Source organism: Corvus hawaiiensis, chromosome 5, assembly GCF_020740725.1.
Source record: "Corvus hawaiiensis isolate bCorHaw1 chromosome 5, bCorHaw1.pri.cur, whole genome shotgun sequence".
Classification (NCBI taxonomy): Eukaryota; Metazoa; Chordata; class Aves; order Passeriformes; family Corvidae; genus Corvus; species Corvus hawaiiensis.
In genome coordinates this window covers 2,488,368-2,512,841 of record NC_063217.1, presented here as the reverse complement: position 1 = coordinate 2,512,841, position 24,474 = coordinate 2,488,368, and the positions used below count along the sequence as shown (strand labels likewise).

Below are 24,474 nucleotides of genomic sequence, written 5' to 3'. Positions count from 1 at the left end.
TCCCTGTGCCACGGGGGGATGTTTTTGCTCCCTCCCTGTGGAGTCATCACAAGGGGCGATGGTACTTCCACATCTCTTTAATGGTGAGAGAATGCGCCGGGACCACCCACCCCCACGGTCTTGGGCACCCCCCAGGCAATGGGGCCGCCCCAGGCAGCAGCACCGGGATCATGGGGGAGGCCCCAGAAGCAGTTCAGAGGGAAAGGGGCTCCAGCAGGACCCCACCACGCTGCAGGGTGGGTGTCAGTCAGGGCGAGGAGCCCCCAGGGGCTCCGTGATGAGTCCAGACCCCAGCTGGGGGGCCTGTGGGGGGCTCAGAAGGGCAGCACAGGTGAGCCAGGCCCCCCACCACCCCCTGGCCCCCCACAGCCCTCGGGCTCGCCCTCCTCCTCCTCCGGGCCCCGGCCCACCTCAATGCCTGAATCCCCTGTGAGCCGTCGGTGCCGCCCGGAGCAACCCCCCAGCGCCGCTCCACCACCCCCGTCCTCGCCCCTCTCAGTGTCAGAGCAGGGGCGGCCCTCGGCCTCACAGAAGTCCGGGGGGACTTGTTTGGGAGGGCCCCCGCGGGCCGGCAGCTCCTCGGGCAGGGGCAGGTCCCAGCTGGCACCGGTGCTGCTGGAGCCGCCATCACAGCCAGCACTGCCACCTCCCGGGCCCGGGCCCGGCTCCGGGTCCGTCTCGTCGGTGCCCGGTGCCGAGAGCGAGGAGCTGCTGGGGGAGGAGGCGCAGGAGCAGCCGCACGAGCAGGAGCTGCAGCCCCCGGAGGAGCCGGGGGACAGCGAGGGGCTCCCGGGGCTGTAGGGCGGCGGTGGCGTCCCGGGGCGCTGCGCCACTTCCTCGTACGCCGGGAGCTTGAAGGAGGCCAGCAGCCCTGGCGGGGGAAGAGGCAGGGTCAGGGCGACACCCGGGACACGGGCGGGCACCGGGAAACGGCCCCCGAGAGGATAGAGATGGAGATGGAGGGGAAGGGCACAGCATGGCACAGGGCAGAGCTGGGGGGATGTGGGGAATGGAGCTGGAGAGCACAGCCCGGGGCAGGGAGGGGGATGTGGGGCTGGGGGGGATGCAGGGCCTGGGGGGTGCACGTGGGGGACTGTGGGGCAGGGGATCCAGGGATCCCGCACTCACTGAGGTCCATCATGGAGGCAGAGTATTGGGGAGTGACACAGGGGGTCCTGACTCACTGAGATCCCCCGTGAAGATGGTGGGGTACGAGAGACTGGGGGTGACACATGTGGGGTGCTGCGGGTCCCGATGCACTGAGGTCCCCCGTGGAGGGGGGTGGTACTGGCAGGGGCTGGGACTAGGGGGTACGGGGGAAATTCAGAAGCCCTTCACTCACGGAGGTCCCCCACGGACGGGGGGTACTGGCAGGCACCGTGGTAGGCGATGAGGTTGATCTCACGCTGCCGCTGCTGCTGCTGCAGGCGCAGCTTGGCCCGGCGGTGCCGGAACGCGCAGCAGCAGCTCAGCAGGATCAGGATGGTCCAGAGCAGCCAGAACCCTGCGGGAACGGGGGCGCAGAGCGGGGGGGTCACCCTCACATCGAATCCCCCATTCCCTCGGGGGGGGTCCGGCTGCAGCCCCCAGAACCTCCCAGAACCCTCAGTCCCCCCAGAGTCCCAGCTCTTCCTGAGCCCCCAGTGTACCTCGGAGCCCCCAGGCCCCCTGAGCCGCAGGACCGCTCCAGGGGCCCCGATTTTCCTCGGAGCCCGCAGTCCCCGTCTTCCACCCCAGTTCCTGCAGGACTCGCACGGAGGCCCCAGCCCCGACAGAGCCCCTGACCTCCGCGAGTCGCAGGACCCCCACGGAGTCCCGGATCCTCCCGAAGCCATCAGCCCTCCCAGAAGCCCCCGATCCCCTCCGTTCTCCCCGGAGCCCCCCGCACTCACACCACAGCTCGTAGTAGTAGGTGCAGCAGCCGCTCTCCCCGCAGCAGTGCCCGGTCTCGCACACGTAGGGCCGGTTGTTCAACCCCGGGCAGAACTCCCGGGCCTGCGGGCACGGCCGCACCGTCACCGCGGCCCCGCGCGCGGCCCCCCCGCCCCGGCCCGCCCGGTACCTGCGGGTGCTGCCGGCCCAGCAGCGCGGCCCAGGCCCCCTCGGCGCTCCCGGGCCGCTCCATGGCGCCGCCGCCTAAAGCCCGCCGCGGCCCCGCGCCCGCCCGGCCGCGGCCCCCGCCGCCCGCAGCAGCCGCCGCCGCCCCGTCACCGCCGCCGCCGCCATCGCGGCCCCCGCGGCCGTCGCCGCCCGGGCCGGGGCCGCCGCCGCCGCCATCACGCCCGGCCCGAAATCCCGCCTCCCCGGCCACCGTCGGCCAACCAGCGACCGCGCCGCAGCCGACAGCCAATCGGCGCCGGCGCCGCCGCCCGACTGCAGCCAATGGCGCGCCGTCTGCCTGAGCCTCACGCCCAACAACAGAGACAAAGGGGCCGAGCCCCGCCTCCGCCGTGATTGGCGGTCGCAGCGACCAACCGGAGGCGGAGCACCGCCCCCAGGCCCTGACTGACGACGATACTCGCCAATGGTGGCCCAGTCCCGAGCCCGACGGGGAACGCGGCCGCCCCCGGCCCGCCCCAGGGCGGGCGCTCGGCACGGCGCTGCCAATGGGCGCGTACGCCGGGCCTCTTCTGCCTGATTGGCGGAGCGACCGACCAATCAGCGTCGCCGCTCTCCGCTGGGCAGCGCCCCCGCCAATGGGCGCTGCCGGAGAACGCCCCGCCCACCCGGAACGGACCATAATGCACCGTAGGGGAGGTTGGCTTGGGCTGTTCCACAGCGCTGCCGGGGGAAGTGGGGTCTGTACCATAGTGCTCCGGGGGGGTGCCGGACTGTACCATAACGCTCCCGGGGGGCGGGCTGTCTCCCCCATCCCAACAGACCCATCATACACGGCTCCTTCACCAACAGCCTTTAATCAGCCCCACGACACCGGGACTCGCCCCTCCCAGGGCCCTCCTTTATCCCCTCAGGAACACCCCCAGTCCCTGCTGGGGTCCCCAACCCTCTGTGCCTGCGGCGGAGGGGCTGGAGCCCTCTGGAGCTCCACATCCCCGCTGTCCATATCCATTTGGAGGAGCCCCCCCTATGTCCGTGACGAAGTGCAGCTGTCCAGGTCCCTTGTGTCCATGTGAAGTGGTCAGGGTCTCGGTGTCCATGGCACGGGATTTAAAGCCCCCTGTTCTGGCCTTCTGGCTCCATGTGGAAGGTCTGGAGCTCCCCACAGTCCTCCAAGTCCACGGTGGAGGATCTACAGGTTCCTCTTCCGGCCCTCTGTGTCCATGTGGAGAATCCAGACACCCCCCAGCCCTCCCTATGTCCGTATGGCTCACTGTTCTGGCCCTTTGTATCCACGGCAAAGGATCCGTAGCCCCTAAGGAGGGTCCGTAGCACCCGGCGAGGGTCCGTAGCCCCCCGCAGCCCGCTCTGGGGAGCTCACCCCGGCGTCTGCAGCAGCTGCAGGTTGCGCTGGTAGCAGCCCAGGCTGCAGAGCGGGCGCCCGGTGCGGGCGCAGCTGTAGCGCTTGGGGTTGGGGCAGCCGGGCACGGCGCAGGGCTGGGCGGGGGGCACGGGCGGGGCGGTGGCGGGGGGCAGCGGCAGCGGCAGCCCCACGGGGAAGGACACGGTGATGCCGTCGCCAGCGCTGCGGTAGTGCACGACGGGGCAGGGCGCGGGGCGGGCGCGGCGCTCGCGCAGGGCCCTCACCTTGGCCTTGTGCGTGCGCGTGAGGCGCTCGATGGTCTGGTTCTTGCTCTCCTCGGCCTTGCGGGCGGCCTGGAGCCGCCGGCGCCGCGCCCGCTCCTCCCGCTTCTCCCGCATCTCCTCCGTCACCTCCTTGGCCTTGGCGCCCATGGGCAGCTGCAGCAGGGGCTGGCTCTGCTGCTTGTGCAGCAGCGCGCGCTGCAGGGGCACGGGGGGCAGTCAGGGTGGGGGTGGAGGGGCCTGAGAGACCTCCGGGGGCTCCAAATGGGCTCGCCACCAATTCCAGGGCTCCCCATGGGTTCCAGTCTGGACCCCTGACAGCTCCGGCTCAGCCCCACACCAGTTCTGGGGTCCCTGCAGCGCCCCCGGATTCCCTCAGCCATGACCCAGGAGGTCCATGATGCCCCCCCAGAACCCCTCAGTCTGCCCCTAGTCCTTCAGCCCTGTCCCAGTGTCCCCGCAGCGCCCCACAGCCCTCCATCCCTGCCAGTTTTGGGGCCCCTGCACCCTCCAGCCCTGTCCCCGTGTCTCCAAACCCCTCCAGCCCCTCCCCAGACCTGTGCCAGCAGCTCTGCAGCCCCCAGAGCCCCCCTCAGCCTTGCCCCCCTCAGCCTTGCCCCCCTCAGCCTTGCCCCCAGCCCCCTGTGCCCCCTGACCTGCCGGGCTGTCAGGAGGGACTCGTCCACCTCCCTCTTGATGTCGCCGTTGTCATCCAGCTCCCCCCTCTCGAGGGCCGCCAGCCAGCGCCGCTCCTCCTCCTCTTCTTCCTCCTCCTCCTCTTCCTCCTCCTCCCCCTCCTCGCGGGGAGGGAAGCAGCTCTCGGAGTCCAGCTCGGGCAGTGGGGAGGGGGCCAGGTTGCTGTCCTCATCTGGGGGGGCCGGGATGGGAACAGTCACGGAGCGTAGGGGTCACCCCATGCCGGGGTCACACTGGTCTGGAGTCATGAGAGGGATCCAGAGCATCCCCCTCCCCACCCAGCCCTCCCTCTGAGCCCCACAATTTCCCCCTCAGGGCTTCTCCTGCCCTCCCCCACAGGCCCCCCTGCTCACCCAGCCAGGCCCGGTACTGCTCGATGGGGACCCCCTCGCTGGGCTCCTCCTCGTCCCCTCCCAGCAGTGGGGAGGGGGACGGCGAGTGCGGCCCTTCGGGGACCACCGTGAACGTGGGGACACTGTGTGGGAAGAGAGAGGAGTTTGGGGAGGCTGGTGAGGCCGGGGAGGGGGGTCCCGGTTAGAGGCGGACATGGAAACACGCCCGGCCCAGCCTCCCACCTCCTCCTCGCACATTTTGGTGCCCAGGATCTGCCCCCCAAACCCCGCCACCCAGGTCTCCCCTCACCTCTTGGTGCCCAGGATCTGCCCTCCCAGCTTGATCCGGAGCCGGAGCCGCAGCCGGGGCTGCCGGGAGGGTTCGGGGCCCGGGGGCGGCCCCGCCTCGTGGTGGTGCCGCTTCTTGTGCTTTTTCTTGTGCTTCTTGTGTTTCTTCTTGTGGCCGCCATGGCCGCCCGCCTCGGCCTCCTGCCCTGTGAGAGGGAACACAGGGTGAGCGAGGGGTCCCTGCGGGCTCTGCCCCGCTGGGGAGTGACTCCGCAGCCCCCCCGGACCACCCCCGGCCCCGCGCCCTCTCACCGTGGCCGCCGGCCTCCATCGCGCCGCGCCGCCAGGCCCTGCGCATCCGGCTGCGGGGGACCCAATTCCGGACGGACCCGCTTCCGCCCGGACTCGCTTCCGCCCGGACTCGCTTCCGCCGTCTTCCCGGGGCCGCTGACGCTGCCGCCGCCATGTTTGAAGTGGGCAAGTGGTGCGCTGTCCCGGGGGGAAACCGCCACCGCGGTGCTTTTGGGCCGCCCGGGCCAGGTGTGTGAAGGAATTCAGGCGTGAACTCAGGTGTGAACTGTGCAGGTGTGAGCGAAACCACAGGGCGAACACACGGGGTGAACGTGCAGGTGTGTGTTAGTGTGTGAGCCCAGGTGGGAACACACCGGTGTGAGCTGCGCAGGTGTGAGCGAAAGCACAGGGTGAATGCCCAGGTGTGATCACAGGTGTGAGCTGTGCGTGTCCTGGCTATCCTGGGGGACTGTTCCCGCCCAGCCGCGGGTCCCGGCGGTCCTGGGGGCAATGGAATGCCGGGGGACATCGGGAAGGGCAGTGCCAGCAGGTCAGGGGAGGGTCCTGTCCCTCTGGCCTGCCCAGCTGAGGCACATCTGGAGTGCTGTGTTCAGGTCTGGGCTCCTCGGGACCAGAGAGCTCCTGAGCACGTCCAGAGGAGGCCATGGGGGTGCTTTGGGGTCTGGAGCACTTCCCAGGCTGAGGGTGCTGGGTCTGGTTCGTCCGGAGAGAAGACTGAGAGAGAACCTCATCAATCCACACAAATCTCCCAAATACCCACACAAACCCCTCAAACACCCACCCAAATATCTCAAATATTCACACATATCACTCATCCCACAGGGAATCCCACCAATCCGCGCAAAAACCCCACCCAGCCCCACAAATCTCTCCCCGGGGTGTCAGGATGGTGCCCAGGAGGTTTGGCCACGAACCAAACACAAATCCCAGCTCAGCACGAGGCAGAGCTGCTCCCCACGGAGGGGCCAAGCCCCGGGACAGGTCACCCGGCCGTGTGTCACCTCTGCAGGTGACACCGCCTGGGCGGGGGGTAGGACCGGCACGTCTCCAGAGGGTCCTTCCCACCGCGACCGCTCCGGGATTCCGGGATTCCCTGTGGACACACCCGCGTGCGCGACAGCTCCGTGCCCTCCCGTGTCCGCGACACCGGCGCACACGCACGGCGATGTCACACCCGCACGGAGATGTCACACCCCGACACACACACAGAGACACCCCCGCCCCCCGCCCGCAGCTGCCGCTGCCCCGGGCCATTGTCCCGCCCGTGCCAGGAGCCGCCGGCACCGATCGCCGCCGCTGCCCCCCCCCCCCCCCCGCCCCCGCCGCGGGATCCCGGAGCTCTGCTGGACCGGGAGAGCCGATCCCGGGATCTCCCTCCCGTGCATCCCGGTGTCTCCCATCTGTCCCAGGTGCGCCGGAGCCCGGGCGAGCTCCGGGGAACGCGCCGGAGCCCGGGACTCTCTTGACCCTGCCCCCCGCTCCCGGACCACGGGGACCTCGGGAACCCCTGAAAGCTTCAGACCCCGGGACCCCTCGGAGCGCGGGGACCCCGCGGGACTCCGCCGGGATCTCCCGGAAAGCTCCATAGGACCGGCACCACCTGGGACACCGGGAATACCGGGACCCGCCCCCCCCCCCCCCCCCAAGGCTCCGGCGCATTGGGGCCCCCCGAGACTTCCCGGACCCCTCGAAAGGCTCCGGAGCCCGGGATCCCCCAAGACCCCCGGGAGTGCCGGGACCCTCCAGAAACCTCGGACCCTCCGGATCCCCCGGGACCCCCGGGACCCCCGCCCATGTTCCGGCGGGACGAGCGCAGCCGCGCCACGGTGGCGCGGGGGTCAGCGCTGGACATGGAACTGCGCCGGGGCCGCTGCTGCCCCCCGGCCCCGGCCTCGCAGGTACGGGAGCACTGGGAGCAGCGGGATCAGCCCGGGCACGAGGCTACGGGGGCGGCCGCTCCCTGCCCCCCGGGCCCCCCGGCCCGTCCCGCTGCCCCGGCCCAGCCGGGAATTCCGGTGGGATCCGGCACAGCGGGAAGCGCCCGCGCCCCCGGCACCCGACGGGGAGGGGGACTGGGAGGACTGGGAGAGACTGGGTGGGACTGGGGGTCGAGGAGGGGACAGGGCGGCTGGGGCGGCTCGCGGTGCCGGGGAGGGGGCGCGGGCAGGTGGCACAGAGGGACAGGGCGTGCAGGGGACACGGGGCACTTGGGGGGTCCTGGTTCATTTGGGGGCTCCTGGTTCAGCCCAAACCAGCTGCGTTTGGGGGGCCCAGTGCGTATGGGTGGGGTCCTGGCATCTTTCTGGGGGTCCCAGTTCCCGGGAGGATCTTGGTGGATACTGGGGGTCCCAGTTCACCCGGTACCAGCTGCATTTTGGGGGTCCCAGTGCACTGTGGGGGTCTTGGTGCGTTCGGGGGTTCCAGTTCACCCAGTCCCAGCTGCCCACTGAGGGGTCCTGGTGTACTGGGGGGGTCCCAGTTCACCTGGTACACCCACACTCGGGGGGTCCCGGTGCAGCTGGGGAGTCCCGATGCATACTGGGGGATCCCAGTGCATTTGGGGGGGGTTCCGGTGCATCCTGGGGTGGATCTGGTGCATTTTGAGGGCTCCCGGTACACTTGGGGGGGGGGGGCTCCGGTGAATACGGGGGGACCCGGTCTGTCAGTACCAACCGCACTTGGCGGGTCCGGGCTCGCCTGGGGGGCTCCCGGGTTACTCGGGGGTGTCTCGGTGCCCTCGGGGGTCGTCCCGGTGCATTTGAGGCCATCCCGGTGCGCTTTGGGGAGGTCCCGGTGTATCTCGAGGAGTCTCGGTTCACTCGGGGGGGGGGGGCATTGTGGGGGGTCGCAGTCCCCCGGTACCAGCTGCACACGGAGGGTCCCGGTCCAGCTGGGGCAATCCCGGCGCCCCCGGGGGAGGGTCCCGCCCCCCCCGCACCGCGCTTTTCCCCCCAGCAGGGGGCGCCCCCCGCCCACTCCCGGTGTCCCGGAGCCCCGCGGGGGGGGGGCGGGGGGGACACGGAGGCGGCTCCTGGGAGAAGCGGGGGGGGACACGGGGAATGGGGGACACGGGGCGGGACATGGGGCGGGGGCGGCCGCCGCTTCCTGTGCGCGATCGCGGCGGAGCGAGAGCGGCCGGAGGTACCGGGAATGGGGGGCAGCGCTGCGCCGGGGGTGGGGGGCGCGGGGGGCGCGGGGGGGGGAAGGGGTCCCGGTGCCGGTTCCTACGGGGGCTCCGCTCCCCGTCTCCCCCGCACGGGACCCCGTCTACTCCTCCCACGCCTCCCACCCCCTCCCCCAGTGCCGTTCCCCGAGCCCCGTTCCGCACCCCCGGGCCGTTGTGTCCCCCCCTTCCCGGACCCCTTTTCCCGTCCCCGGCACCCCCAGGCTCTGCACCCTGACCCCAGCACCCCCCGTCCCGCCCCCGCACCGCGAACCTTGCACCCCGTCCTCTGCCTGCACCCCTTGTCCTGTCTCCCGTCCCCTGCACCCCAAACCCCGCACCCCGTCGTGTGTCCTGCGCCCCAAACCCTGGAACCCTTTGTCCTGCGCCCCGTCCCCTGCACCCCATCCTCTCCCTGCACCCCTTCCCCGCCCCCCAGCTCGTCTCCCCTCCCCCGCATCCCTTATCCCCTCGCTGCACCCCAAACCCTGCACCCCATCTTGCCCCCTGCACCCTCTCCTGCCTCCCTAATCCCTTCCCTGCCCCCCAAAACCCTGCCCCTCCTTTCCCATCCCCACACTCCATCTTGTCTCCCGCACCTCATTTTCTCCACCCCTCCCCTTGTGCCCTGCACCCCAAACCCTGCACCCCAAACCCTGCACTCCCTCCCTGCCCCTAATCCCCCCCCTGCACCCAAACCCTGCCCCATTATGTCCCCAAACCCTGCACCCCATCCTTCCCCCGTATCCAGTCCCTGCACCCCCTCCTCTCCCCGCACCCCAGATCTCATCCCTGCACCCCTTCCTGACCCCCATCCCCCATCCTTTGCACCCCACCTTGCCCCTGCACCCCTTCCCTGACCCCTTATCCCCCTCCCCTGCACCCCAAACCCTTCCCCCCATCTCTTCCCTTGCCCGCCCGCCATATCCTCTGCCCGCACCCCAAAACCTTCCCCTTCTTGCCCCCCAAATTCATCCACCCCTCCCTGCACCCCAAACCCGGCCCACCCCATCCCAACCCCCCCGCCCCTCCCGTCCCCCCCGCCCCCGCTGCCCTTTCCCGCACAGTTCCCCCCTTGTTCCCTGGGAGGGGGCGGCGATTTGGGGAAGCCAAACAACGTGGACGCTCCCCCCCCCCTCCCAGATTCCAGGGACGGCCCCCCCAAACACGTGGGGGACCCCCCAAATTCCCACGGGGAAGGCCATAAAACCCCCCTTTTCTCCCCGCAGCCACCTCGGTGTGTGAGTGTGGGTGGGGGGGGGTGCCCCCACTACACCCCAGCGCTGGATGCGGCGGGACCCCCTTGGGGGGCTTTGGGGGGACCCCCCAAAATAGCTGGGGGGGTTCCGGGGGTCCCGATGGAGGTGGGGGGGGGGCCGCCGGCTGCGGATCCTGGAGGATCTCAACATGCTCTACATCCGCCAGATCGCCGCCAGCATCCAGGTGGGAATTTTGGGGGACCCCCTTCCCCTCCCCCGACTCCAAATCCGCGATCCCCCGGGACCCCCCGGAACCCCCGGACCCCGGGTTTCCCGGGGTCCGGGGGTTCCGGGGGGTCCCGGGGGTCCCGGGAAGATGGAGTGCGCTCCTCATCCCATGGGATTCACCCCCTCATGAACCCCCAAAACCACGAGAGGGGGGGATTTTGGGGTGGTCCCGCTCCCCCTGTTTCCCGCGGGGGGTTATTTATAGGTGATGACGTCACTGGAGGGGGGTGGGGGGGACGACGACAGGGGCGGGATCGGGATCGGGATTAGGATCGGGATGGAGGAGCAGGAGGTACCGGGAAGGAGTTGTGGGGTTGAGGGAGGTCGGTGGAGGGAATCGGGTGTTTTGGGGGGGTGCTGAGGGGTTTATGGGGTGCGGGATGTGTTTGTGGGGTGCGCGGTAAATCCGTGGGGCGAGTGGTTCCCCCGTAGGGTTCAGGATGGATCTGTGGGGTGCATGGTTCCCCTAGGGGGTGCTGGATGAGTTTGTGGGGTGCGTGGCCTGCCTTTGGGGTGCACAGCTCCCCCGTGGGGTGCACGATGGATCTGTAGGGCACGTGGTTCCTTTATGGGGTGCACAGTGTGTTTGTGGGGTGCACGGTTCCCCCGTGGGGTGCAGGAATAATTTGTGGGGTGCCTCGTAAACCGATGGGGTGCACGCTGGATCCCTGGGGTGCGTGGCTCTGCAGTGGGGTCCATAAGGTGTTTGTGGGGTGCGCGGTAAATCTGTGGGGTGCACGGTCTGCTTTTGGGGTTCACGGATTCCCCGTGGGGTACATGATGTGTCCATGGGGTTCCTGATAAATCTGTGGGGTACACGACGTGTTTGTGGGGTGCCTGGTAAATCTATGGGGTGCACAATGTGTGGGTGCAGCTGGGACCCCTAATGCCACAGGGACCACCAGGGATGCACGATCGGGACCTCGAAAGGGCAGGGCTGAGGCCCCCAAACCAGTGTGGGACCCCCCCTCCCGTGTGTGTAGGGCTGGCACCCCTGTGCATGGCCGGGACCCCCGGGGGGACGTGGCTTGTGGGGTGCTTGGGTCCCCTATACCCAGCAGGTGCCTCCAGCCCCCCAATCCCCCCCGGACCCTCCCAAACCCCAAATGTGGGGAGCAGCTGGAGCTGCTGTGGGTATGGGAGGGGTTTTGGGACCCTCCTGACCCCCCAAATGTGCCCTGTTCTCAGGATCCAGAGTTGCTTTGGGAGCGAGAGGGGTTTTGGGCTCCCCCTGACCCCCTCAAATGTGCCCCGTTCGCAGGAGCGGGCTCTGGAGCGGGCGCTGCGGGTGCGGGAGGGGTTTTGGGCTCCCCCTGACCCCCCCAAATGTGCCCCGTTCGCAGGAGCCGGAGCTGCAGCGGGCTCTGGAGCGGGCGCTGCGGGTGCGGGAGGGGGCCCGGCGGCTGCTCCCCGCCTGCAGCCGCCCCGAGCAGGCGCTGGAGACCACCAAGACCCTGGTGCTGTGCGATGCCAGGGTGGTCGCGGCGGGGGGGGGAGTTGCAGCGGCGCCAGGAGGCTCGGCTAAGGGGGGCCCGGCGGTGAGGGACCCCAAAAATGATGGGGGAGGGCAGTGGGTACCCCAAGGGACGCCCAAAGCTGCAGAAGGCGCCCTATGGAGCCCCGAAATTGGAGGGGGAATGGAGGAGCCCACAGGGTGGTGAGGGGCACCCCAAAATGCGGAGGGGGGGAGGAATGGGGGACCCCATGGAGGGTGTGGTGGGGAGGGTCCCCAAAATCTGGGGAGGGGGTTTGAGGACCTCGTGGGGGTTGCGGTGGTGAGGGACACCCCGAAACCTGGGGGGGAACATCGGGGACATGGCAGTGAGGGGACCCCTAAAACGCAGAGGGTGGGATGAGGGACCCTGTGGGTGAGGGACACCCCGAAATTTGGGGGGAATTGGGGAATGCAGGAGAGCACAGCTGTGGGGATGAGGTGGCAGGAGCCACCCCAAAGCTGGGGGGAGCACCCCAAAAGCCTGGGAGGAGCTTTGCTGACCCCCTGCCGTGCCCCCGCAGCCCCTCGGACGCCGGGCCCGGGGCTGAGCGGGTGCCGTGCCGGGGCACTGTCTGCATCTCAGGTATGGGGGGGCCGGGGGTCCCCGGGGGGGTTCTGGGGAGGGAGGACCCCATCCTCTCTGCCTGCCCGCCCTGGGGCACCGTGTGCATTTTTGGTGGGGGGTCTGGGGGTGTCGCAGGGGGTCTTACCCCCCTCACGCCCCGCCACCCCAGATTTGCGCATCCCGCTGATGTGGAAGGACACCGAGTACTTCAGGAACAAGGGGGGTGAGTGTTGGGGTGCTGGGGGTCCCCCCTTTTCCCTGTGACCCCCTCTGTGACCCCCCCTGATCCCCAGTGCCCCCCCAGAGCTGCACCGCTGCGCCGTGTTCCTGCTGCTGCAGGTGGGGGCCGAGATCCACGACACCCCCACGGTGCTGGTGGACCGAACCCTCACTGACATCTGCTTCGAGGGCGCCGTGCTCTTGTGAGGGGGGGCACGGGACCCCCGACACCCTCACACCCCTCCCTGGGACCCCCCTATGGGACCCTCGACACCCCCACATCCCCCCCTCAGCTTCTCTATGGGGCCCCTGACCACCCCAATAAGCCCCCATGGGATCCCTGATCCCTCGCATGGGACCCCCAACCCACCCCACAGGACCCCTGACCCCCCCCCCCGCACCTTTGGGACCCCTGATCACCTCCACACCCCCCCAGGGACACTGACACCCCCCATGGGACCCCAGATCACTCTGGTTCCCCCCCCCCCCTCCAGGGACCCCTGCCACCACCAAACCCCCCTTGGGGACCCCCACCCTCATCTGCCTCCCTCCAGGGGACCCCTGACCCCCCTCTGGGGACCTCTGACCACTTCGGAGGGTGACCCCTGCCCTCCTCTGCCCGTCCCTGGGGACCCCTGCCCACCCTTGGGAGGGACCCCTGCCCCACACCTCCCCTCTGGGACCCCCCCGTCGGTGTCCCTGCTGTCCGTGGGGGTGTCCGTGGGGGTGTCCCCTGCTCTCGCTGACCCCGCTGTGCCCCCCAGCTCCGAGGCGGGCCCCGATTTCGAGCTGAAGGTGGAGCTGTACAGCGCCGGGCTGCCTGGCGGGGGGGCGCAGGGCAGCACCCCCAAAAAGCTGGCCACGCGCCTCAGCACCTCCCTGGGCCGCTCCTCCGGGCGCCGGGCACGGGCGGCCATGGAGGGGGGGCCCGGCAGCCCCCCGGGCACCGGCGGCACCGGGGCACTGCTGCTGCCACCCCCCGGCGTCCCGTGAGTACCCCCGAGACCCCCCCGGTACACCCCCACCCCTCCCGTGTGTGCCCCATGTCCCCCCTGTGCCCCCAAACCCCCCCATCCTCCCCGACCCCCCACAGACCCCTTCCACCTCCCCGTGGCACGCCCCTGACCCCCCCATGGTGTCCCCCGGGTGTCCTCGGTGCACACACGCCCTGTGCCCCCCAAGACCCCCCGCAGTGTCCCCCTGACCCCCCTGTTGTCCCCCAGGTGTCCCCAATTCCAGCTCCTGGCCCACGCCGCGCTGTCCCTGGAGCAGGTGCACGACGGGTTCCGCACCCACGACCTCGTCGTCGCCGCCGACGGTCAGTGGGGCCCCACGGCACCCCAAAACACCCCATGGCACCCTATAACACCCCGTAACCACCCTGTAACACCCCACAGCACCCCATGGTACCCCATAACACGGGGAATGGGGCTGGGAAAGATGGAGAAGGGTCTGGGGGTCCTGACAGGGTGGAGAGGGAGATCTTGGGGTCCTGAAAGGGTGTGGGTGGGGTCTGGCGTCTAGGTGACCGGGGCTCCTGGTAAGAGGAGGAGGTGGGTCTGGGCTCCTTTTGGGGTTTGGGGATCCCTCTCAACCCCCAAGGCCCTCCTGTGTCCCCTTCCCAGAGCAGAGCCACTGCTGGGAGGGCTTGGGGTAGGTGTGGGGGTCCCTCCCAGCCCCTCCATGTCCCCCCCTGTCCCCCCGTGTCCCCCCCAGAGCAGAGCCCCTGCTGGGTGCCCCTGTACGGGCGCATGTGCTGCCGCCTGGCGGCCAGGCCGAGCTGCATGGACACCGCCGCGGCGACAGGGACCCTGCGGCTGCAGGTGAGGGACGGGAACGGCACCGGGAACGGCACCGGGAACGGCACCGGGAATGAGAGAGAGGGGTGGGATAGAGGGATGGGATGTGTTAACATCCCGGTGGGAACAGGGACCCTGCGGCTGCAGGTGAGGGACGGGAACGGCACCGGGAACGGCATCGGGAATGAGAGAGAGGGGTGGGATGGGGAATGGGGGAGAGGGGTGGGATAGAGGAATGGGATGTAGGGATGGGATATAGGGATGGGATAAAGAAATGGGATAGAGGGATGGGATATAGGAATGGGATAGAGGGATGGGATAGAGAAATAGGATAGAGGGATGGGATAGAGAAATGGGATATAGGAACGGGATAGAGGGATGGGATAGAGAAATGGGATATAGGGATGAGATATAGGGATGGGATAGAGAAATGGGATAGCGGGATGGGATAGAGAAATGGGATATAGGAATGGGATAGAGGAATAGGATAGAAGGATGGGATATAGGGATGGGATAGAGAAATGGGATATAGGGATGGGATAAAGAGATGGGATAGAGAAATGGGATATAGGGATGGGATAAAGAGATGGGATAGAGAAATGGGACGTAGGGATGGGATAGAGGAATAGGATAGAAGGATGGGATATAGGGATGGGATAGAGGGATGAGCTGCATAAACATCCCCACAATAATGGGGACCCTGTGGCTACCGGTGAGGAAATGGGATAGAGGGAATGGGATTGGGAATGGGATAGAGGGATGGGACATATCAACACCCTGTGGTAACTGGGACCCTGTGGCTGCAGTAGGGGAATGGGATTGGGCATGGGAAAGGGGTGGGATAGAAGGATGGATATGGGGACACAGATAAGGGGGAACGGGGGTGGGTAGAGAGATGGGGACAAGGATGAGAACAGGACAGGGATGGGGACAAAGATGGGCATGGAATGTGGTCAGACAGAGAGGAATGGGATGAGGACAGTGACGTGCATGGGAACAAGAACAGGGACAGACACAAGGGTAGGACAGAGATGGGAAGGGACAAGAACAGGGACAGGGGATGGGAATGGGTTGGGATGAGAATGGGGACAGAGCTGGGGACAGGATGGGTGGTGACAGCTCTCGTCCATCCCCACCAGGGGCTCTGGACTGGTGGGGCTGGAGCTGGGGGGCTCCCTGTGCTGGGTACAGAATCGGGGGGCACTCTGGTCACCCGCGGGTGCTGACGGCTCCGGGGGTCTCACTGCAGGCGCCAGGGGCTGAGGGGCCGAGCGGGCCCCCCCTGTTCTGCGTCCTGCGGGGCCCAGGGCTGCTCTGCTACGGCAGCGCCGGCGAGGCCGAGGCCGGGCAGGAGCCCAGACTCACCATCGCTGTCACCAAGGTGTGGGGGACACGGGGGGCACGGGGGGCACAGGGCTGGGGGGCACGGGGGGCTGTGGGGGACTATGGGGACTATGGGGTTATGGGGGGTAGGTATGGGGGATGCGGGGCACTTGGGGGTGGGGTGGGTAGCGGGAGCAAGGGGGGCTGTGGGGGGCTTTGGGTGGTTGGAGGTTTATGGGGTGTTCTGGGGGGCTGTGGGGCTGCGGGGTCCAAGGTGTCCCGGTGCCGCAGGACACGCGGGTGCGCGCGGTGGAGTCGGGGGGCCGCAGGCAGCCCCCCGGGGTGGCCGTCACCAACCGGCTGGGCGGGGAGGAGGTGACGCACACGCTGGTGGCCGAGAGCGTGGCCGAGGCCCAGCGCTGGCTCGAAGCCTTCGGGCAGCACCTCTACGACTTGGGTGAGCCGGGACCCCAAGGATGCCCCCCAGATCTGCGGGAACGCCCATCATCCCTTTGGGACACCCCCTCCCATCCCTGCGGGATCTCCCAGCCCTGTGGGACCCTCCACCTTGGTGGGACCCTGTCCCAGTGGGATCCCCGTTGTTAAAGGACCCCCAGCCCAGTGGGACCCCCTCATCTTGTGGGATCCCCACGTGGCAAGACCCCAGACCATCCCTGTGGGACCCATCCCTGCGGGACCCCCACCCTGCAGGACCTCCAACCCCGTGGGACCCCAGTCCTGAGAGCACCCCCATCCCCGTGAGACCCCCATCCCGAGCTGACCTTATGCAACGGAACCCCCATCCCACTGCAATCCCAATCCCAGCTCACTCCCCGTCTCGGGAGCACCTGGATCCCGGGGGGCTCCGTCCCACGGCCCCCCCATTGTCCCCGCTCCCGCAGCCCAGTGGAAGCAGTGCTGTGAGGAGCTGATGCGGATCGAGGAGCCTCCCCCGCGCCGCCCCCCGGCCCCGCTGCCCCCCCAGGGCTCACTCTACCACCAGACGGGTGAGTGGGGTCGGGGGTGGGTCTCTCTGGGGGGGCTCTGCTCTGTCTCCCCCTCTCTGCTCTCTGCTCGCTCCCTAACGCTGCTCTTCTCGCTGTCCCCCCCCTCTGTACGCCCCCCGCCCCATTTCTTTCCCCCCGCCCCTGCCGCTCTGCCACCCCTCTCCCGCGCCCCCCCCAGCCCCGCCGGGCCCCCCCGGGACCCCCCCGGGCGAGGGGCTCCTGCTGCAGGAGAACGTCTCGGCCGAGATCCGGGCGCTGCTCAGCTCCTACTACAGCGACAGGTGATGGGGGGGGGGACACGGGGGGGCCCCGAGACAGCCCCCCCCCACTGCCACAGCACCCCCAGGATGGCCGTGGGGACTGGGGGTGGGGGGGGGGAGCAGCGAAGGGACCCCCAAACCCCCACCACTACCTGTGAGGGCTGTGGGGCATCCATGGCGGGCTGGGGTGGCACTGGGTGTAATGGGGGGGCCATTCACAGCCCCCACCCCACGGCACAGCAGCCGGGGGTTTGCGGCGGTCTGGGGATGCCCCTGACCCCCCCGTGACCCCCCCTTTCCCCTTCCCCCCAGCTATTGACCCCTCCGATGACATCGTGGCGGTGACCGACATCCTGACGCGGCACCGGGGGGGTCCCCAAGCGCCGGGCTCGCCCCCGTGGCTGTCGCTGTTCGAGGGGCCCCCCCTGCGCAGCCCCAGCCCCCCCCGCCGGGGCCGCCCCCGCACCCTGTCCCTCGATGCCCGGCTCAGCACCCTGAAGGGCCGGGGGGGCCCCCCCAAACCCCCCCACTCCAGCTCCTCCAGCAGCGGCAGCAGCAGCCCAGGACCCCCCCAGCGTGACCCCCCCAGACCCCTCCAGTCCCGGGTGTGACCCCCAGCACTTTGGGGAGGGGGAGGGGACAGGGAGGATGGACCCCCCCCCCACCCTGCTCGCCACAGGGGTTTGGGGGGGCTGGGGGCTCCCAGCTTCTGTTTCTGGGGAGAAACTGGAATTTCTGCCCCTCCCCATGCTGGGGGGGGCTCAGGGCTAAACTCCAAAAAGGGGGGGGGGGGCTGGTTTCCTTCCCCCCCCCCCCACAAGGGTGGGTGCTGGGGACCCCCCCCCCACTGCAGGGGAGTTCCCCCAGGGTGGGTGCTCAGGGTCTAACCCAGGGAGGGGCACAGGGACCCCCCCCCCCCCCAGCTCTGCTTTCCCTCACCTCTAACCCGGGGGGGACACGACGCCCCTGGCAGCCCCCTCCCCCAATTAATAATGTTCACTAATAATTTGCATTAAAATTTATTTAACAGCTGCTTTGTGTGATTTCGGGGGGGGGGGGGCGTGGGGGTCCCTGTGCCCGGGTGGGGGGGGCCGTGCCCCCCCATCCTGTGCTGCCACCAGAGGGGGGGGGGTTTGGGGTGCTGCCCCCTCCCCAAGCTGCTCATTTGGGGTGCAAGTGGGGGGTGGAGGCTGTGCTGGGGGTGTGTGGGGAGGGGGCGTCCATCCTGGGGGCTGTGGTGCCATAGGGGGGACCCTGCCCCAAAAGGGTGCTGGCCCCCCCCCCACCTACACTGCATGGGGGGAGAGGTCCTCGTCCTCGGTGGGGGGGGTGGGGCCCCCCAAAAGCGGTGGGTGGGGGGCGTCACGGGCCAGCAGCAGCGCGAAGCCTGGGGAGAGAGTGGGGTTGAGATGGGGGGAGCTGGGGGGACTGGGGGAGGTTTTGGGGGGGTTTGGGGTGGGGTTGGGTAGTTTTGGGGGGGTTTACGGGGGAGTTTTGGGGTACCTGGAGTGGCTTTGTGCAGGACGAGGTTCTCGCTGGGCTCGTCCCCCTGCAAAGAGTGGGGGGACTTGAGGGGTCCCTCCACCCCCAGATGTGCCTGCGCCCCTCACCAGGGGACTCCACCCCATCTCCCATCCTGCCCCCCACCCCGTTCCCCATCCAGTCCCACCCCAACTCCCAGAACCAGCCCCCAGGGCCGTGTATTGCCCTCTGCCCCCCCGCCCCAAAACCTGCAGTCCCCACAGTCCCCGTGCCCCCCCCATCACCTCCAGCCCCACATAACCCCAGAGCCCCTTTTGGCCCCCCCACATCTCCCCCAGCCCCCCATCATCCCCAGCCCCCCACCGTACCTGCCCCGGGGGGGGTCTCGGCTCCCAGGGGGCCTCCCAGCCCCCCCACTCGTGCCCCCCGATTCCATTGCGCCCCAAATCCTGGGGGTCCTGCACCGGGCGGGGGGGGCCGGGGCTGTGCGGGGGAGGCCCGGCCGGGGGTATTGGGGACCCCTCCCGCGGGCTGCGGACCCCCTCAACCAGCGGCCCCAGAGATTCCCATGCCGGGGGGCTGGGCAGGGGGGGAGTGTCCGGGAGGGGCCCCTCTTCATCCCGGGGGGGCCTGGGGGGAGACCCCAAGCCGGGAGTGCTGGAAGGAGGGAGGGGCTCTACCCCATAAGTGCTTTCAGAAGACCCCGACCCAGAGGGGCCAGGGGGGATCCCCATCCGGGGGGGGCTGGGAGGGGGCCCAGACATGGCAGAGGGGGACTCTGACCCGGTGGTGGCAAAACTGGGGGTCCCCAGGGTGGCAGAGGGAGGGGTCCCAGTTCCCATGGGGCTGGAAGGGGTCCCAGTGGTGGCACATTGGGGGGTGTCCGACACCACAGGGCTGGGGGGGCTCCTTGGGGTGGCAGAGGGAGGGGTCCCTGTCCCCCCGGGGCTGGGGAGAGTCCCGGTGGTGGCACTTTGGGGGGTCCCCGTCCCCACAGGACTGGTGGCAAGGGGGGACCCTGCTCGGGCTGGGCTGGAGGGGGTCCCCAGGGTGCCACGTTGTGGGGTCCCTGTCCCCACAGCACTGAGGGGGGTCCTGGTGGTGGCACTTTGGGGGGTCCCCGTCCCCACAGGACTGGTGGCATGGGGGGACCCTGCTCGGGCTGGGCTGGGGGGGGTCCCCAGAGCGGCAGAGGGAGGGGTGCCCCTGCCCGTGGGGCTGGCGGGGGTCCCGCTGGTGGCACATTGCGGGGTCCCTGTCCCCGCGGGGCCGGGGGGCAGAGGCGGCGGCAGCCGGCGGGGGCTGGGGGGCGGTGCCCCCCTGGAGGCGCCGGGCGGGGGGGGTCTGGGGGGGCTCCGGCCGGCGGAAGATGAAGGCGGATTCCGTCAGGCTGCGCTGGTACCGCAGGAAGGGCCGGCGGGCACCTGGCGGAAGGCGGGAGGTCAGCAGGGACCCCCAGAGCCCTCCGTGCCCCCCAACCCCTCCATGGCACCTACTGGGGGTGCTGCCGGGCAGGGGCGACGTGGACGTGGAGCCCGAGCGCTCCCGCTGCCGAAAGAATTCCCGGGGGTTCTGGGTGCGCTGGGAGACCAGGATGGCGGCTTCCTGCGGGATCGGGGGGTCAGCGGGGGTGTGGCACAGGGCGCAGGGCCGGTGGCCCCATGACCCGGGGGCAGGGAGGGACCCGGTCCCGACACTCACGGCAGCCGTCCCGCTGACCCCGCTGCGCCCCCCGCGCTCCCGCTCGGCCGCCTCCTGCTCCCGCTGCTGCTGTTCCTGCGGGACACGGAGGTGATGGGAAACATGGATCCCTCAGGATGGAGCCCTCGCATCTCACCAGGTTAGACCCCCCACCCCGGATCCCCCTGAAATAAACCTCCTGTATTCCTTGCGATGGACCCGCTCGATCCCTCAGGATGGACATCCCAGATTCCCTGGGATGAACCCCTTCAGATCCTCCAGGATAGACCCCTAGAACCCCTAGATCCCCTGGGATGAACCCCCTGGATCATCTCAGGATGGAACTCCTGGATCACCCGGGATGGATGTCCCAGATCCCGCCCCCTTCCCCCTCCCTAGATCCCGCAGGATGGGACCCACAGATCCCCTAGGATGAACCCCCTGGATCCTGCTGGGGTGGAGGCCTCTTATCTCCCTTGATCCCCCTGAGACCCTCCCCGTTCCAGCCCCCTTCCCGCTCACCCATCGCTCCTGCTCCTTCCTCCGCTCCTCCGCGTCCAGCCGCGCCTGCTCCTGCCTGCGGGGCCGGGAGTTCGGGCATCAGGGAGGGATTATAGGGATGGGACACGAGGATGGGACATGGCACACAGATGGGAAACACCAGTGGGGTATGGGAATGGGGACACGGGGATGGAGACATGGGGATGGGACACAGGGATGAGGATAGGACGCGGGGATGGGGACATGGGGATGGGACACAGGGATGAGGATGGGACACGGGGATGGGAACATGGATGGTGACACGGGGCTGGGAGAGGGATGGAGCCCAGTGTTGCCCCTCACCGGCGCTCCTCGATGAGCCGCTCCCGCTCCTGCAGCCGCCGCTCCCGCTCCGCCGCCTGCAGCCGCTCCTCCTCCATGCGCTCCCGCTCCCAGCGCCGCCGCTGCTCCCGCTCCCGCTGCCGCTCCTGCTCCTTCCGCTGCTGCTCCTCGCGCTGCGCACGCACCGGGATCAGCGCCGGGATCGGCACTGCGAGCCAGCACCGGGACCTGGACCGGGAACTCACCCGCCCCGGCACCAGGAGCGGCACTGGGACCCCTCTGCCATCGGCACCGGCACGGAGAACCGGCACCGGGACTGGGAGCCCGCCGCACTCCACATTGGGACTCTCGCAGCCTCGGCACCAGGACCAGGACCGGGACCCCATCGACCTCAACACCAGCACTGGCACCAGAACCCCCCTCGGTCTCGGCACTGGGACCGGGACCCCACTGCACCCCACGCCGGGACTGGGACCCCCACCAAGCTCGGCACCGGGACCCCTGGGCTCAGCCCCTGGCAACCCCAGCCCGAGGCAGCAGCCGTGACCCCATTCCTGGGATACCGGGGGACCGTGGGGACCTCCCGGCCCTTCCCCAGCCCCCCGACACCTCACCTCAGCCTGTTCCCAGAAGGAATCGCGCTGGGTGCGCTGGAGCTCCAGCGCCGGGTTGGTCTTGCGGTAGTTGGTTCCCTGGGGAGCACAGGCGGGTCAGGGTGGGACGCCCAGAACTCCCCAACACCCCCTGCCCAGGGACTCCCGGGAAGGGTGACCGAGCACCCATCGCTCCCCAGGTGTCCTCCCCATTCCCGCGGGGACATCGCCCCACCGAGACCCACTCACCACCAGCTCCGGGGTGTCCTGGGGGGTCCTCCTGGGGGGGCGAGGGGCGGGGGGCTCCAGCTGTGCCAGCACTCGGCGCAGCCCCTCCAGCGTCACCTCCTCGGAGCGGCGGGCGCTGATCACCGCCGTGGCCTCCTGCCGCCGGGAGGGGACGGGATGGGACCGTGCCACCCCTCCCACGGCCCACCCCCCGCATGGATCCACACTCCCCGGGGAATCCCGGCACAATTCCCTCGGACGTGTCAGGCGTGGGACTGGATCCAGACGTGGGGCTGGATCCAGATCCCGGACCCAGACAGATCACCGGAAGCTGTTCCGGGCGATGGGGAGGGCAGGACCCCCCCCCCCCCCCCTCCGTCAGGACGGGATGGAGGGGGCAGGGATCCCAACCACAGCTCCGGCACGGCGGCCAAGACTGGGAGCACTGGGAAAGCGGCGGCTGAGTCAGCAGCGCCAGGAATGCGCCCGGGCACAGGCAAAGGTCGGGGCGGCGAGGTGGGGGAGACAGGGGCAGGAATGGGGAACACGGGGGGGGGCGGGGACCCCAACACACCACCCCAGGACCCCCCGAGGGCTCCGTGCCCCCCACTCACCCTGAAGAAGCTCCGGATGGCCGGCAGGTGTCCGGCACACGCCGCCCTCAGCGGTTCTGGCACCTTTTCCCCCACCTGGCACCGCACCCATTGCTCAGCCCGGGGGGGGTCCCATGCGGGGGTCCCCCCGGGATGCCCCCCCGCACTCACCCAGCTGATAAGGACGATCCTGGGGGTGCCAGAACCAGGATCGGGGACCCGGCACAGCCCGTACATGACGCTGCCGACAGAGAATTTCCCAGCGAGCTCATCCGGCCCCCCGGCTGTAAGGAGGGGGGGTCAGAGGGGGTACCGGGGGAACTGGGGGGACCCCCAAATACTCCCCGGCAGCTTCGCTCCCGGTACCTCCGGAATCCAGGAGCTTGAGGTCGTGGTGCTTCTCATAGCCAAAGACGGCCCTGGAGGGGGAGAAGGGGGGGGGTCAGGGTGGGGGTCAAGGTGGGGGGGTCAGGGTGAGCGTCCCACAAGGTGCGGGACCTGCCGGGCTTGGGCACCCCCCGTGTTCCCCCATGCCACCAGCTTGGGATGAATTCATGGAAGTGCCGCCGGCAGCATCCGCCCCCGGGACAATGGGAATGTGGGAAGCGCCGGAGCGGCACGGCCCCCCCCCAACGACCCCCCCCCCGTGAGGAGGTGCCGGGACCCCCGCCCGGCCCTGGGAAGGCTCCGGGGGCCCCATCTCGGAGGGACCAACACCCCTCCCCCCCCCCCCCCGCATTTCCAGCGGCTCTGCCCCTCTTTGTTCCCGCGTGGCTCCGGTTCCGGGCGCACGCGGGACACGGCTGGGCACGGCTCCGGCAGCACGCGTGGAGCACGGCGCGGCGGGGCACGTCACGCATGTCACGGCATGTCGCGACAGGCTGCGGCGCCACATGGCGGGACAGAGCCCGGCACGCGGCCGGGCGGGCGCCGGGAGGAGCCGGCGCTGGAGCCGGTCCAGCCGCGCTCCGGGGGCAGAGGGCAATGCCCGGGTGGCCGGTGGCCACAGTGACGGGCGGCCCCGTGACGACGAGGGGCTGCGAGGCCGACGAGCCCCGGTGCCGTCGCCCCCCACCCCGGAATGGGGGTTTTGAGGGACACCGGCTCGGGCTCCGCGGCACCGGCACCAAAGAGGGGCCAGCCCGGGACCCCCAGCCCTGTCTCGTCCCGGGACCGGCGTCTCCCCGGTGCAGCCGGGCAGAACCCCCCTCACCGCACCCCGGGGTGCTCCCCCACTCCCGCAACCCCCCCCGGGCCCGTCCTGCCCCCGCCCCGGGCGGCGGCGCCGCTCCCACCCTGGCGGCACCGGGAGGGACCGGGCGGGACGGGACGAGACCGTGCGGGACTCCCGGTTCCCAGCGAGGCGGCGCGTAGGGCTCAGTCCTGGGACCCCCATGGGGACCGGCACCCCCGGCCGAGACCCCGGTGCGCCCCGGAGCCTCCGTCCCGGTGCCGGTAACGGTGCCTCTCGGACCGCCTCCGACGCCCCGGCCCGTGCCGGTGCCTGTTCCTGCTCCCGTTCCCGGTCCTGTGTCCGGTGCCTGTCTCGGTGCCCATTTCCAGTCTCGGTCCCCTCTTCCGTTCCCGGCCCCATTCCCTGTTCCCTCTGCCGGGTCCTCATTCCCGGTGCCCTGTTCCCGGTCGTTTCTTCCGTCCCCCTTCTCGGTCTCCATTCCCGGCTCCCGTTCCCTCTCCCGGTGTCCCCCGCCCTCCCATTCTCACCAGTCGGTCGCAGCCCGGGGGTTCCCCACGTCCTCCCGCGCCGCCAGCAGCGCCAGCCGGTACCGCTCCAGCCCCGGCCCCGCCATCCCGATCCCGGGGCCGATCCCGATCCCGGGGCCGATCCCGATCCCGGGGCCGCCGCCGCCCTGCGCCCGCCCCTCCCTCCCCCGCCGCCCCCCCGGCGCTTTCCACCGCCCACGGGCGGCACCGGGCGGGGCGGGGGCGGGAGCGGCCGGGAGGCACCGGGACGGGACGGGCGGCGCTGGGAGCGCTGGGAGCACTGGGAGCACTGGGAGCACTGGGGCGCGGGTGCCGGGCCTGGGTCCCGCACTGGGACAGGGTCCCGCACTGGGATGGGGGTCCTGTAATGGGATGAGGGTCCGGTACTGGGATGAAGGTCCCATACTGGGATGAGGGTCCTGCACCGGGATGAGGGTCCCGCACCGGGATGAGGGTCCCGTACTGGGATGAGGATCCCGTACTGGGATGAGGCTGCTGTGCCAGATTCCCATTCTGGGACATCGATTCAGGTCCCAGGATCCCACAGCAGGACATGGATCTCACACCAGGATGTGGGGCAGGTCCCAGGGGCCCGCACTGGGACGTGTGCCCGGGTCCAGCATCGGAATGTGGCTGCGGTGCCAGGATCCCACACCAGGATGAGGGTCCCCAGACTGGGATGTGGGTGCAGGTTCCTGGGGGCCCA

At 69.9% G+C, this 24,474-nt stretch overlaps 4 protein-coding genes across 5 annotated transcripts; 1 reads left to right on the top strand and 3 right to left on the bottom strand.

Moving 5' to 3' along the window:
* Positions 1 to 61: 61 nt before the first annotated feature.
* Positions 62 to 2,168, bottom strand: WBP1 (WW domain binding protein 1). Its single transcript, XM_048303766.1, has 4 exons — positions 2,063 to 2,168; positions 1,893 to 1,995; positions 1,343 to 1,504; positions 62 to 871 (listed from the first exon to the last, which is right to left on the bottom strand). Exons 1-4 carry the CDS (start codon positions 2,123 to 2,125, stop codon positions 315 to 317), a joined length of 885 nt encoding a protein of 294 aa, XP_048159723.1. The 5' UTR covers positions 2,126 to 2,168; the 3' UTR covers positions 62 to 314.
* Positions 2,169 to 2,899: 731 nt separating this feature from the next.
* Positions 2,900 to 6,463, bottom strand: INO80B (INO80 complex subunit B). 2 transcript variants are annotated; one of them, XM_048303754.1, is made up of 6 exons: positions 6,332 to 6,463; positions 5,331 to 6,044; positions 5,041 to 5,224; positions 4,752 to 4,873; positions 4,359 to 4,570; positions 2,900 to 3,900 (listed from the first exon to the last, which is right to left on the bottom strand). In XM_048303754.1, exons 2-6 carry the CDS (start codon positions 5,836 to 5,838, stop codon positions 3,436 to 3,438), a joined length of 1,491 nt encoding a protein of 496 aa, XP_048159711.1. In that variant the 5' UTR covers positions 5,839 to 6,044; positions 6,332 to 6,463; the 3' UTR covers positions 2,900 to 3,435. The 2 variants fall into 2 exon arrangements, with proteins under 2 accessions (XP_048159711.1, XP_048159710.1); XM_048303753.1 differs by having other exon boundaries at positions 5,331 to 6,463.
* Positions 6,464 to 9,543: 3,080 nt separating this feature from the next.
* Positions 9,544 to 17,680, top strand: RTKN (rhotekin). The gene is given in 13 exon segments (XM_048303752.1): positions 9,544 to 9,936; positions 11,324 to 11,464; positions 11,466 to 11,518; positions 11,997 to 12,058; positions 12,210 to 12,263; positions 12,345 to 12,462; positions 13,024 to 13,248; positions 13,483 to 13,577; positions 13,976 to 14,082; positions 15,308 to 15,439; positions 15,673 to 15,838; positions 16,284 to 16,388; positions 16,961 to 17,680. Coding segments are annotated over 13 exon segments (1,593 nt in total). The 5' UTR covers positions 9,544 to 9,900; the 3' UTR covers positions 17,260 to 17,680.
* A 2-nt stretch (positions 17,681 to 17,682) lies between these two features.
* LOC125326030 (drebrin-like) lies at positions 17,683 to 23,907 on the bottom strand. Its single transcript, XM_048303776.1, is given in 14 exon segments — positions 17,683 to 18,035; positions 18,152 to 18,197; positions 18,499 to 18,884; positions 18,886 to 19,554; positions 19,627 to 19,735; positions 19,832 to 19,906; positions 20,333 to 20,387; positions 20,654 to 20,805; positions 21,247 to 21,324; positions 21,475 to 21,609; positions 22,068 to 22,142; positions 22,218 to 22,330; positions 22,413 to 22,465; positions 23,769 to 23,907. Coding segments are annotated over 14 exon segments (2,133 nt in total). The 5' UTR covers positions 23,855 to 23,907; the 3' UTR covers positions 17,683 to 17,934.
* Positions 23,908 to 24,474: the final 567 nt, after the last annotated feature.